Consider the following 15,584-nt stretch of genomic DNA (forward strand, 5'->3'; position numbering starts at 1 on the left):
CACACACACACACTGGTACACACACACACACACACTGGTACACACACACACACACACACACACACTGGTACACACACACACACACACTGGTACACACACACACATACACTGGTACACACACACACTGGTACACACACTGGTACACACACACACACTGGTACACACACACACACACTGGTACACACACACACACACTGGTACACACACACACTGGTACACACACACACACACACACACACACACACACACACTGGTACACACACACACACACACACACACACACACACACACACACACACACTGGTACACACACACACACACACACACACACACACTGGTACACACACACACACACACACACTGGTACACACACACTGGTACACACACACACTGGTACACACACACACTGGTACACACACACACACACACACACACTGGTACACACACACACACTGGTACACACACACACACTGGTACACACACACACTAGTACACACACACACACACAGGTACACACAGGTACACACACACACACACACACACACACACACTGGTACACACACACACACACTGGTACACACACACACACACTGGTACACACACACACTGGTACACACACACACACTGGTACACACACACACACTGGTACACACACACACACACTGGTACACACACACACACACACACTGGTACACACACACACACACTGGTACACACACACACACACACACACACTGGTACACACACACTGGTACACACACACACACACACACACACACACACACACACACACACACACACTGGTACACACACACACACACACTGGTACACACACACACTGGTACACACACACACTGGTACACACACACACTGGTACACACACACACACACTGGTACACACACACACACACACACTGGTACACACACACACACTGGTACACACACACACACACACTGGTACACACACACACACTGGTACACACACACACACACTGGTACACACACTGGTACACACACACACACACTGGTACACACACACACTGGTACACACACACACACACACACACTGGTACACACACACACACACACACTGGTACACACACACACACACACACACTGGTACACACACACTGGTACACACACACACTGGTACACACACACACTGGTACACACACACACACACTGGTACACACACACACACTGGTACACACACACACACTAGTACACACACACACACACACACAGGTACACACACACACACACACACACACTGGTACATACACACACACACTGGTACACACACACACACACTGGTACACACACACGTACACACACACTGGTACACACACACACTGGTACACACACACACACACACACACACACTGGTACACACACACACTGGTACACACACACACACACTGGTACACACACACACACACACAGGTACACACACTGGTACACACACTGGTACACACACACACACACACACAGGTACACACACACACACACACTGGTACACACACACACACACACACACACACTGGTACACACACACACACTGGTACACACACACACATACACTGGTACACACACACACTGGTACACACACACACTGGTACACACACACACACTGGTACACACACACACACACACTGGTACACACACACACACTGGTACACACACACTGGTACACACACACACACACACACACACACACACTGGTACACACACACACACACACACACTAGTACACACACACACACACACACACACACACACACGTACACACACGTACACTGGTACACACACACACACACACTGGTACACACACACACTGGTACACACACACACACACACTGGTACACACACACACACACACACACACACTGGTACACACACACACACTGGTACACACACACACACACACACACACACTGGTACACACACACACACACTGGTACACACACACACACAGACACTGGTACGTACACACACACACACACACACACACACACACACACACACACACACACTGGTACACACACACACACACACACTGGTACACACACACACAGGTACACACACACACACACACACACACACACACACACACACACACACACACACACACACACACACACACACACACACACACACAGGTACATACACACACTGGTACACACACACACACTGGTACACACACACACACACACACACACACTGGTACACACACACACAGGTACACACACACACACACACACACACACACACACACAGGTACACACACACACACACACACACACACACACACACACACAGGTACACACACACACACACACAGGTACACACACACACACACACACACACACACACACACAGGTACACACACACAGGTACACACACACAGGTACACACACAGGTACACACACACACATACACACGTACACACACACACACACAGGTACACACACACACACACACACTGGTACACACACACACACACACACAGTGGAGTACAGATAGAGGCAGCCACGAGCAGGCAGCCCCGCCTCCCCCTGCACCCACCCCCGCGCCCATCTCCCGCATCAAGGGGGGGGGGGGTGGATAGGAGCGCCGGGACGCAAAGGTACGAACTGCCGCCCCCCCTCCCCCGGCGGGCAGCCACGGGTTCCCGGGGCAGAATGGGGGGACACCGCGCAGCCACCACAGCCCGCCCCCGCGCCCATCTCCCGAACCAAGGGGACCGGGGGGGGGGGGGAAGAGAGCGCCAGGACAGGAGGCAAAGGCACTACAAACCCACCTCATATCACCCCAGCGGGCAGGAGACACCGCGCAGAGGAGCCAGGAGCGGGACAGAGACACACCACGTGTGCTCTGCAGCAGGAAGTGGAAGCCCCGCCCCCAGGCACGCTGGCACTGCCCCCCCCCCCCCCCACACACATACGGCGCCCTTCCATCCATTCCCACATGCCTTGGTGAAGGTTGATGCCGGGGGGCGGGGCTTAATGCTGGGACGCAGGGGATTGGCCAACAAGGTAGGAAACTGCCGGGGGGGGGGGGGGAGGGGGTGCATTAAAAAAAAAATACTTACCAGCCGGGCTGCTGCAGTCTCCTCCTCAGCACCACCGCAGACTCGCGCACAGCAAACAGCGCACCGCAGCTAATTACTAGCGCACCGCCGGAGACGCGGAAAAAAAAAAGGGAACACATGGAGGAAAAAACGGGACATTTCCGGGACACAGAGGAAACCGGGACAGCTCTCGAAAAACCGGGACTGTCCCGGCAAAAGGGGGACGGGTGGTCACCCTAAGCTCCATGCTGCAACCAAATCCTTTAAAACGGGTAGGACGCCGGGCGGAGATGGCATCCCAGCTGAGTTATACACGAAGCTGTGGGGCATGATCGGCCCGGACCTGCTCAAGCTTTACAGGGAGATGAAAGCAGAGGGCAGGATGCCCCCAATGCTGAGGGAAGCAATGCTGACGCTCTTGTACAAGCGAAAGGGGGAGAGGTGCGACCTCAAGAACTGGCGGCCCATCTCGCTCCTGAACGTGGACTACAAGATCCTAGCGAAAGTACTGGCAAACAGGCTAAAGAAAGTAATCCAACAGATCATCCACCCAGACCAGACGTGCGGCATTCCAGGCCACAGGATCGCAGACAGCCTCGCCCTAATCAGAGACACAGTCACTACAACAAAGACCGCCGCATACATGCGGTCTTGGTCAGCTTGGATCAGAAGGCCTTCGACCCTGTCTCCCACGATTTCGTGGGCAGGGTGCTGTGGGGGCATGGAATGGGGGAGATCTTCTGTTCTTATGTTAACCAGATGTACCTTGATATTTGCAGTGTGGCGATCGTGAATGGATGGAAGACTAACCCCTTCCCTGTACTCTCAGGGGTTATGCAAGACTGCTGTCTTTCACCTCTCCTTTTTGTCTATTGTATAGAGCTCTTCACCCAGTGCATCAGACGAGATGCAGGGATCAGAGGGATTGTCGCTCCAGGACCCCAGAGACATGAAGTGCTCGCTCTACATGGATGACATCACCATCTTCTGCGCAGATAGCCGGTTGATGAAGACGCTCGTCCGGACTTGTGAGGACTTCGGGAAAGCTTCAGGAGCAAAAGTCAACTGCGGGAAGTCAGAGACCAAGCTATTTGGGTGTTGAAACCTGACTGCTGACCTCTTACCCTTCCCCATCAGAGCAGGCCTCATCAAAATCCTGGGCGTCTGGTTTGGTGTGGGTATACGAAGGTGCAGCCCTGGAGAGCTGGAATGAAAGACTGAACAAAGTGAAGCAGAAATTTGGACTGTGGCGCCTCAGACCCCTCACCATAGAGAGAAAAAAACTGGTGCTGCAGAACGAGATTCTTCCAGTTCTGCAGTGTGTGGCCCAGGCATGGCCACCCGCGTGGCCCAGGCATGGAGATGGGCAATCTCCATGGCAGTGTTTCGCTTCATCTGGGGTGCCAAGATTGAGAGGGGCAAGCGCGAAGTGATGTACAAGGAGCCGCGCAAGGGGGGTAAAGGAATCCCAGACATCCCTACAATGCTGCGTGTAAGCAAATGCGTGTGAATCACCCCCGAGACTGAGACAAGGACTCTTCTGGCTACTCCATGTCCCGCTTCCTACTCCTGCCGCTCTGAAGAGCACTGGGGTGGGACAGCTCCATCCCTATACAACTGGCACATGCCCCGGTTCTATAAGGACGTGAGGGAGTTCGTGAGGCAGAACACACTGGAGGGAGTAAAACCAGATCTGTGGAAGCCCAAGGTCATTTACAAAATGATCAGAGCAAAGGACATCATAGTCAGTCCAAGGACTCCACCCTAACACGTTTGAAACGGTGTGGAGGAACGTGGCATCGAAAGGACTAACGAACAAGCATAAGGACATCGCATAGCGGGCCATACACGGGGGACTCACCGTGAGGGCTGACAAGTATGAAAGTAGACTTAGCCTCGTGAGGCACTGCCCCAGGTGCAACCCAGTGGAGGAAACTGTTCTTCACCTCTTCTGGAACTGCCCCTTGGCGCGGGCCTTGATGCGAACTCTGGACTCTGAACTAAGGGACTGTATGCCGAGGAAGTACACTGCGTACTATTCGGTGTTCCACTGACTTTCTACAGGAACCCACACAGAGGACACAATCGAAACCGGTTGGCGTCTGTGTTGTTTCAAGGCCGTTTTGCTATTCGCCAGGGAACATTTGACCAAGGGGAACAAGAGGATGTCGGTACAGGACTGTCGCAGGCTGAGTCATAGCCTGCTCAGAGACTATTCCTTCATTGACAGCCCTGAGAAGGACTAAACCCGCCCTCCCCCAAACTGACCCTCCCCCAAAAGTTGTTTCTGTGCAAATAAAGTTTGAGGTGATGCTGTATGACATGCATTGAACTAAATGCAGGACACATGTATAGGTAACGCACTGCGCCGTGGTGCAGAGCAGGTTTTTGTTTAACATTTGGGGAAATATTCATAAAAGTTAATGTATGAGAGATATATGGGTTATGCGCTGTGGTGCACGTAGCAGGTTTTTTCTCTTTTGGAAAATGATTTATGTATTGTTATAATCTTCTTGTAAAGATTCACTGCATAATAAAAGAATTTCCAAAACAAAAAAATCACCTGTCTGTGGGTAGGTTTACTGGCTATGCATCTTAACCCAGGCTGTGCTGAAAAGCTGTGCAAAAAAGCTTATAGGGGACCATGTCATATGAATTTGGGGCAAAAGGTGGCACTGTGTGTTCATTTGCATGTCATTTCCCAGAATTCCTTGCTGCAGTGGAAGTGCTGTGTGCTGGGTGATAATAGTGAAAGGCGGGGTTGCAGACCTGTCTAAGACATGCGAATGAGCATACAGTAATATTTCCATTTGTTATATATTGGTATAGTGGAGGGGGGGAAGGAGTGGGGGGGGAAGGAGTGGGGGGGGGGAGGAGTGGAGTGGGGGGGAAGGAGTGAAGTGGAGGGAGGGGTGAAGTGGAGGGAGGGGTGAAGTGGAGGAGGGAGTGGGGGGAAGGAGTGGAGGGGGGGGGAAGGAGTGGAGGGAGGGGTGAAGTGGAGGGAGGGGTGAAGTGGAGGAGGGAGTGGAGGGGTGAAGTGGAGGGGGGGAAAGAGTGGAGGGGGGGAGGGAGTGGAAGGGGGGAGGGAGTGGAGGGGGGGAGGGAGTGGAGGGGGGGGGAGGGAGTGGAGGGGGGGGAGGGAGTGGGGGAGGGAGTGGAGGGGGGAGGGAGTGGAGGGGGGGGAGGGAGTGGAGGGGGGGGGGAGTGGAGGGGGAGGGGAGTGGAGGGGGGGGAGTGGAGGAGGGGAGGGAGTGGAGGGGGGGAGAGAGTGGGGAAAGAGTGGTGGGGGGAAAGAGTGGATGGGGGGTGTGAAGGTTGGGGGGGGAGGGAGTGTAGGGGGGGTGAAGGTTGGGGGGAGGAAGGGAGTGGAAGGAGGGGGGGAAGGGGAATATGTATTGTCATAATGTATGTATCCGCTTGCCCCCCCCCCCCGGCTGGCCGCCCCCCCTGCTTGTTCTCCGATGGCTCTGGCCTCTCCCCCCCCCCCCCGTTCCTCGGGCCTCTCCAACCCCCCCCCCCCATTCCCCGATGGCTCGGCCGCTTCCCTCCCCCCCCCCGCCGGACGCTTGGTCCCCCGATGGGTCGTCCGGTCAATGGAGGCGCGTGCAGGCGGCGGCAGGAAGCGCCATGTGTGGTCCTGGCCTGAGGCGCGGGGTAAGGGTGCGCTCCCCCCGCCGGCTGCTCCGCCGCTTGTTCCTGTGCGGTTGAGGCGGGACGCGCAGGGGTTTTTGGGGATATTTGAGGGACCATCCGAAAGAAAAAACAGAAATGTATTTTAGGAGAGCGAATAATTTAAAAACAAGAGTGTCTCCCAGTTGCCCTTTAAATAACTCTGTACGCACAGATTGGTTCAACATGAAGGGATACTATACATGTGCTACATGCATAGCTTGCAAGTATAGTGTCAAGGTTAAAAGTTTTACATCAAATAATACTAATAAGGAATATAAAATTCAATCACTTATTAATTGCCACAGTAAATATCTGCCCGTGCAGCCCACATATTGTAGGATCTTTGCATTAAAAACGTCGACACCGCAATGACTCAACGTAGCATTTGATTTGGCAGCATTCCTCAAATAAAGTTGCACATCTAAAAATCAATGTTTGTCTCCCTGCCTAGTTTAGGGTTTTATTCAATATCAAATATCATCCAAATTTCGTGGGTGACTGGTAAGGTCTAAATTGAATTATTCTGTATATATATTGTGCCTCAGTGACACTAAAGACAGTGACTGGCACTGAGTTTGAAGCAGGTTCCCTGGTTCAATTCCCGGTGTCAGCTCCTTGTGACCGTGGACGAATCACTTTATCTCCCTGTGCCTCGGGCACCAAAAACATAGATTGTAAGCTCCACGGGGCAGGGCCCTGTGCCTGCAAAATGTCTCTGTAATGCGCTACGTAAAACTAGCAGCGCTATACAAGAACAATTATTATATTTGTTATTGATCTATTTTTCTGATAATCCTGTATCCATCAGTATATATTTTCAGATTTCACTAGTTTGTTTAGTGGAGTATTTTAATATTATTATTGAGCTGACAGTGAAAACAATTTGTCCACTTATACAGTTAGTTATAAGGCTCTAATATTATGAGGCTAAGTATTATATGAGTTTATAGTTATCTTCATATTGCCACCAGCATTGATAAGAAAAGTTCCATGCTTTGTTCATTGAGGCAGTTAGTTGCTATTTAGGTTTGAGTTAGTCATGCATACATATAGATTAGTGTTTATTCGGTGTAGTAGGGACACACACAATTTGTTTGATGTATCACCTAGGTCATACATTGACTTTAGCATAATTTGTTGTTTGTTTTCTGCTCAATTATACATGTATGTATTGTGGTCCAAGTGGTCATGTCCAAGTTACGGTTTGAAAGCGGAGGAGTGAAGTCTCCAACTTACATACACTGCATATTTACACGCATTAGGATATCTTGCATATACAGTATGTGTAAAGTGCATGTTTCATGTTAGATTGTATAATAGTCTTTTCCCTGTCTCCACTGGGAGTATTACATTTCTATTTTCATAGTATTCATATCCTCTGTCGTTATCCCTGGTCATCAGCTATCATTATCTATATCTAAAGGATAATGCTCTATGGTGGCACGCTTTGTTGTTCTTTTGTCTTCCATATCTTGAGGTACCAAAGTCTTCAGCTGATCCAAAGGAATTCAGATTCTCCTATATTGGGAAAGAACTTTCAAAGAACTTTTCTACTCTGCTGTCCAAGCGCCAGGAAGGTCTGTATTGTGCAGCCTGTCAGCTAGAGCAGGGGTTGCTGGGATTTGTAGTCACTGGGGCCTTCCCTTCTGATTGCCTGTGGATGCTTGGCATCCACACCCGAACTACAACTCCCAGCAGCCAACAAACAACAATGAAGTCACTTCCGGTCACGCACAGCCGCTCACTTCCGGTGACGCGCAGCCGGTCACGCGCAGCTGCTCACTTCCGGTCACGCGCAGCTGCTCACTTCCGGTCACGCGCAGTCGCTCACTTCCGGTCACGCGCAGCCGCTCACTTCCGGTCACGCGCAGCCGCTCACTTCCGGTCACGCGCAGCCGCTCACTTCCGGTCACGCGCAGTCGCTCACTTCCTGTCACGCGCAGCCGCTCACTTCCGGTTACGCGCAGCCGCTCACTTCCGGTTACGCGCAGCCGCTCACTTCCTGTCACTCACTTCCGGTTACGCGCAGCCGCTCACTTCCGGTCACGCGCAGTCGCTCACTTCCTGTCACGCGCAGCCGCTCACTTCCGGTTACGCGCAGCCGCTCACTTCCGGTTACGCGCAGCCGCTCACTTCCTGTCACTCACTTCCGGTTACGCGCAGCCGCTCACTTCCGGTCACGCGCAGTCGCTCACTTCCTGTCACGCGCAGCCGCTCACTTCCGGTTACGCGCAGCCGCTCACTTCCGGTTACGCGCAGCCGCTCACTTCCTGTCACTCACTTCCGGTTACGCGCAGTCAGTCACTCATTTCAGTTTATATTTTCGTGACAATTCTCAGGTTTTTTCCCCCCTGTGAGATTTTTGTGGCTGGCACTGCCACGAAAGAAGTTTCACTTCAAACACTGCCTTCTTCTAATGTTTCCCTGCATACCTATCGGGGTCTGAGGACCACAAAACACCAAGAATTGATGTTACAGACCCAAAATAATAGCTCTACATTATAGACCGGAGTTCAATGAGGACAACTCCATTGAAGTCCACCCAGAGACGGAGTGAGACCGAGTGAGTGGCACTCAATGGGCCCGCACCGGCTTTCCCTGCTTGTTCTTATGTTATTTACCCACTGGCTCAGTTTTCTTTCAAACTGAATTAGTTTTGACAAACATCCGAATGAATTACGGGCTTAGTCACACATGACGGCAGGATGCTGTAACAGTAAACAAATGAAGCTTAGCAAATTCTTATTTATTACGGTCTCATTAACTTGAAGAGGAGGCTGGTAAAGTCTCTATAACTCGGGTACAAACACATACGTCAAACAATCCTGTCCAGCCATCAAAAAGTATCAAAATGTATTTAATTTATTATGAATTGTGCGTAATGGATAAAGACTTTTTTTTAAAAATGCGCCTGTAATTCCAGAGAACGGCTGCACCCCGATACGGACGCTGCAACGCGGAAACGTCTAGGACAAAAGCTGCAGAACGTCTCTCATTCTGGACATCTTCTGCAGCGCGGACGCCTCTTCTGTTTCACTGACGTCATACTCTCTCATTGACGCCTCCGCCTTCTGCACGGTGATGTCACGGGCGCTGCCCTTCAGTCCGCCTAGGTAGTCCAGAAGAATGTTGAAGTATTTATCAGGGACCTGTAATGAAAAGGTGTCACTGAGCTTACTAAAACAATACTCCATTAATACCTGTTCTTCAATCAATGGTCTACAAGACCAGCATAACCGCAGCAGTTACAACCTCATATTGCATCTTAAGAGAATCATCTGGGTCGTACCCAATACTCTTATTTGCTAACAAAGAGAGTCACAAAGTTAATGTTTAATGTACATTTTCTGAAGTCACACCTAATATCATTAAACTTAATTCAGATATCCGACACTCTACGTGGTATTATTGTGTGACACAGTGACGCGACTTATTATTAATTCTTGATTATGCAACTTTCCATAACATCTCATCATTTTATATAGCGTTACATGCCTGTGTCTATATACTTCAACATTTGTCGGTGTATTATTATAATAAAAAGGATTTGTAAAGTAATTCTATTAAAGCAAATTATTAAGTTTGATTTAGTAGTTTTCTTTTCTCATTTTTGAGTCACCTGATTATTTTTGGGCCTAGTACTTTTTCGGAGGCCCCTGGGCACTTATACCTTCCAACCTGGCTGCTCCGATTAGAAAATCGCTTATACTGAGTGTTGGTCGTTACTTTGGGGTACGAGGGAGCATGTGCAGACGGCGCACACTGCAGTCACCTCTGGGAGGGTTTTATACCACAAAAAATTCCCAAACGGTTGTGAACAACCTGATTTAATTAAGAGTACATTAAAGTGTGTTTCTATGCTTTGCCACCAGAGGGGGCTATGATAAAGAGCAACATTCAGAAGAACCTGCTGAGAAGAATTAACACATGTTTGCAATGCGCATAGCAACAACAAAGAGATAAAGAACATTTCTGAGCATTCTCATATGTTTGGGACATGTTCGCAAACCTGCCGTACCCCCAAATCACACAGCATAGCGCCATTCCACTGCAGCAAAGGAGTCTGGGTAATGACATGCAAATGAGCACTCACAGTACACAAGGAGCATATTTGGGACAGAGATTACTGTACCAATAGGAGGCAAAGACTTTTGTTAAGGACGCTGGTCTATGAAATTCCTGACATGCAAACATGTTCTGTACCTGAAGGAGTCAATTGAAACTAAAACATGCAACATGAATACCTGATTATAGTAAAAGTGCCCTTTTAAAGTACTTTTTAATGTTATTTCCCTGGAGACACTTTCATTATAATGTAATTTCCCTGGGAGCGTCAATTGTCTGCAGGGGGACGCAGAAAGTAAGAATGAAAAAAAAAAGCAAGAATGCACTTCATAGGACTCTGAAAATGATGCTTAAAATGAATCTCTATACCCAACCTGTTTAATTTAGCAAAGAATATAGTAACATTCCCTAAACTATACAGCATTTCGGAACGGTGTGTGCATGCATGTGTTTGTGCGTACACACACACACACACACACACACACACACACACACACACACACACACACACACACACACACACACACACACACACACACACACACACACACACTAAAAACAGAGATTATTATTACTGCTACATTGGTGCATGGTTTTTTATAAATCTGCTAATTTGTCACCAAGGAAATGAGTGATTAGCCTCCGTTTCCACCAGTTTTACAATGTACAGTAACCACTGCAATAAATGTCGCTGTGGCAGCTTAATGAGAAGTGGACACGCCCAATGCCTCCTGCTAACAATTCAACCCCTTTGTAATAACCCCTTCAGCGCTGGAAAACCCTATTATGCAATGTCTCGTGCACCCCACTGGCGCCGAGGGGCACAAATAGGGAAATTACTGCATCTTTTAGGGGCCCGGCCTCTCTCGCGCTTTTTGGGATGTGCAAACATATGAGCACTTTAAGAGTAGATGATATCTTTTTACTTGGACCGCCAATATACTTTAAGGACAAGCTTTGGAGAGCACTGCTCTTTTCCCCAGGTCAAGCAGCACTGATCTACAATGTATTTGTACCAAGTAAACTGGGGCACTATGCGTGCTCATGTGCATGGCATTACCCAGAATCCCTGGCGGCAGCGAGAGCACTGCTGTGTGATTATGGGGTAACTAAGGCAGGTTTGGGGGAACCAGTCTGAGACAGCAAATGTGCTGCTAAATGTTTTTTTTATCATTGCGGTACCAGGGGGGGGAAAGTAAGAGAGGTCGGTGAACAAACAGGGAGAGAGCGATGTAAGAAACAGGTCAGGTTCACAAGAGAGAAAGGCGAGTGATGCAAGAGATACGTAGGAAGTTACATGCAAAACGGTGAGAGGTAATGATCTGCTAGGAAGAGTGGCTCGGAAAAGGAGTCCGTGTTTACGGCAGCACCGTCGGAAATGGTAAAAAAATAATCACGTTCAAATTTACACATATTTGTAATATTGTGTCACGAATCCCACGCCCTTGTTCAGACCCTTTCTGTGTGTACGGGAATGTTTTCCTGTGTGTGGCGATGTGAATGTCCCTTTATGCTGATCACGTAATGAATCCATCGCTCAAATCCTGCCGTCGTTTTCTCATTTCTGAGACGCATTGTGGCAAACGCAAACAATATTATCAGTCTTTTCTTCGAGCTTCTAAATAAGTGCGCCCCGATCACTGCAACATTGGACCTGCGGCAGCATTTTTACCCAGATTAGAAATTAGCCAGACTGCTCAGATCTGGGTATTTTGCCATTGCTGAGGTAAGTGCTACACTGTGGGCTTCAATTCCAATACAGGCGCCTCATTCTGTCATCTGGTGATGATTGTTGGCATCAGTGGGTTAACCCAGGGGAGCTCAACGCTAGTCTTCAAGCCCCCCAACAGGTCAGGTTTTCAGGATATTCCAGCTTCAGCACAGGTGGCTCAATCAGTCCCTGCTTCAGCACACATGGCTCAAGCTGCGCCTCTGATTGAGCCACCTGTGCTGAAGCTGGGATATCGTAAAAACCTGACCTGTTGGGGCACGCTTGAGGACTGGAGTTGAGCTCCCCTGGGTTAACCCACAAGACAAGTAAACGAAGGGAGGCTTATAAGTCCCCTTTATATGAACCAGGTGCCGTGAGAGAGAAGTCATGTTCTGGCTTAGGACTAATTCCTAGACAGCTGCAGTGAACATCTGCTCCTGTGTGTGGGACGTTACAGTAGCGCGTGCTAATGAAAAACAAAACAGCCAGAAGTAACAATCCCTCCCATGGCAATAACGTCTTCTAAGCCTGAAATAGATGGTTATGTGCAGTGTAACAGGGACTTATCACTGTTGGGGAGTAACTGCCTCTAAATCCAGCAGTGTGCTGGTTAATTGCACACAGGCAATCAACCAGACTCCACCTGGCTGATTAGGACTGGTAGAAAAAGCTTGATCTGAGAAACAGGAAGGAGATTCCTTAGCTCACAAGGGAGCTGACAGAAGGAAAAGGAGGGCTGTGTCCTGGGAGGAAGGCAAAAGGGGACCAGATCGCTATGCCTGGACCCTCAAGCAGACACCTACCCGGACACCACAGACCTGAAGGCCACCTGCGTTAAGGTACCGCTGAGACTTTGGGGTGATAGGTGGGTAAGGGGCTTTTCCCCCCAGCCTTGCAGAGGGGGACTGGGGAAGTGAGTTAGCCCTTACACAGGGATAGGGGTTTATTGTTTGATGTAGTTTTGTGTTTGCTGTATTATTTAAAGCAGGCCTGCACAACTCGTAAAGTGAGAAGGGCCGAACTGCTCCAAGGAAAAACAAATTGGGCCGCACGGGTAAAATCATCATCATCATCACCATCATCATCTCTCCTCCAGCACCTCATCATCATCTTCATATCTCCCCCAGCACCCTTCATCATCATCCTCATATCTCCCCCAGAACCCCTCGCTATCAACCTTTGCGATGCTCCTCATCTATCTCTCATACCCCCATCTCTCCCACTCACCCACACACATAATACTCCCCTCCACATCAAACACACAATACCCCCCTGCACAGCACACACATCACACCCCCCCTGCACCTCACAACCCTCTCCCCCCTGCACCTCACATCACTCTGCCCCCTTGCACCTCACATCACCCCCCCTGCACCTCCAATGACCCCCCCTGTACCTCAAATCACACCCCTTGCACCTCAAATCACACCCCTTGCACCTCCAATCACCCCCCTTGCACCTCCATGTCACCCCCCTTGCACCTCCATGTCACCCCCCCTTGCACCTCCATGTCACCCCCCTTGCACCTCCATGTCACCCCCCCTTGCACCTCCATGTCACCCCCCTTGCACCTCCATGTCACCCCCCTTGCACCTCCATGTCACCCCCCTTGCACCTCCAATCACCCCCCCTGCACCTCCAATCACCCCCCCCCCGCACCTCCAATCACCCCCCCCGCACCTCCAATCACCCCCCCCCGCACCTCCAATCACCCCCCCCGCACCTCCAATCACCCCCCCCCGCACCTCCAATCACCCCCCCGCACCTCCAATCACCCCCCCCGCACCTCCAATCACCCCCCCTGCACCTCCAATCACCCCCCCTGCACCTCCAATCACCCCCCCTGCACCTCCAATCACTCCCCTGCACCTCCAATCACCCCCCCCTGCACCTCCAATCACCCCCCCTGCACCTCCAATCACCCCCCCCCCCGCACCTCCAATCACCCCCCCTGCACCTCCAATCACCCCCTCCCTGCACCTCCAATCACCCCCCCCTGCACCTCCAATCACCCCCCCCGCACCTCCAATCACCCCCATGCACCTAAAATCACCCCCCTTGCACCTCCAATCACCCCCCCTTGCACCTCCAATCACCCCCCTGCACCTCCCATCACCTTCGCCCCTGCACCTCCCATCACCCTCTCCCCCCCTGCACCTCCCATCACCCTCCCCCCCTGCACCTCACATCACCCATTACCCTCTCCCCCCCTGCACCTCACATCACCCACAGGGCCGCCAACAGAAATCATGGGGCCCGGGACAAATGAAAGGAGCAGCCCCCCCCCGAACCCATAGCGCACCTACCACGAAAAAATATCTTTTAGCGCGCAACTTTTACTTAACTGTTTTCTTATTGTGATACAGAAAAAAACATTACATCTCCCCATCCTCATACCTCACCACTCCCCTCCTCATACCTCCCCCCCTCCCTCTCACTCCACCCACCCTCTCTCCCTTCTGCCCACTCTCTCTCCCTTCTGCCCCCCTCTCCCCCACCCCTTCTCCCTCTCCCCCCACCCCTTCTCCCCCCTACCACACCACTCCGTTTGCCACCCCCCACCAGCATCCCGTTTTTCACACACCCCCCCCACCCCTGCACCAGCCCGTTCCCCCCCCCCCCACCCCTACACCAGCCCGTTTTTCACACCCCCCCCCCCCACCCCTGCACCAGCCCGTTCCCCCCCCCCCCCCACCAGCCCGTTCCCCCCCCCCCCACCCCTACACCAGCCCGTTTTTCAACGAGCCAAGGAACTGCAGCAGCCAGCAATGTGCTGTGGTCACAAGGAAGGTACAGAAGTTTTACTTAGCAAGTGCACATCCAGTATCACTGATGAGAAAGAATGTGTGCACAGTACTGCTGATGTTTCAGAACCTACCAAAGTAAAGAAGAAAAATAAAAAGTCTACAGAGACGCCTGTGAAAGCTACAAACTCTGCAAGCAACGTCTGCCCACCTGTAGGACTAGTGGTGTGAAGATGGTCAGCGCGAACCTCGTGGACCTCACGAATATAGTGGATCCGGATGCAGTATTGAGACAAGAATAAAAGAATAAAACACGATATTA

General features: G+C 50.9%; 1 protein-coding gene across 2 annotated transcripts in view; it reads right to left on the reverse strand.

The window, feature by feature from the left end:
* Positions 1-9,583: 9,583 nt before the first annotated feature.
* CHLSN (cholesin) overlaps positions 9,584-15,584 on the reverse strand; it is a 164,307-nt gene continuing 158,306 nt past the window's right edge. For both annotated transcript variants that reach the window (XM_075565520.1, XM_075565519.1), the window contains exon 5: positions 9,584-9,891. In XM_075565520.1, the coding sequence (XP_075421635.1) occupies positions 9,709-9,891 (183 nt within the window). In that variant the 3' untranslated portion in view covers positions 9,584-9,708. The remainder of the gene's footprint in view (positions 9,892-15,584) is intronic.

The sequence above is a fragment of the Ascaphus truei genome, chromosome 11 (genome assembly GCF_040206685.1).
Source record: "Ascaphus truei isolate aAscTru1 chromosome 11, aAscTru1.hap1, whole genome shotgun sequence".
NCBI lineage: Eukaryota > Metazoa > Chordata > Amphibia > Anura > Ascaphidae > Ascaphus > Ascaphus truei.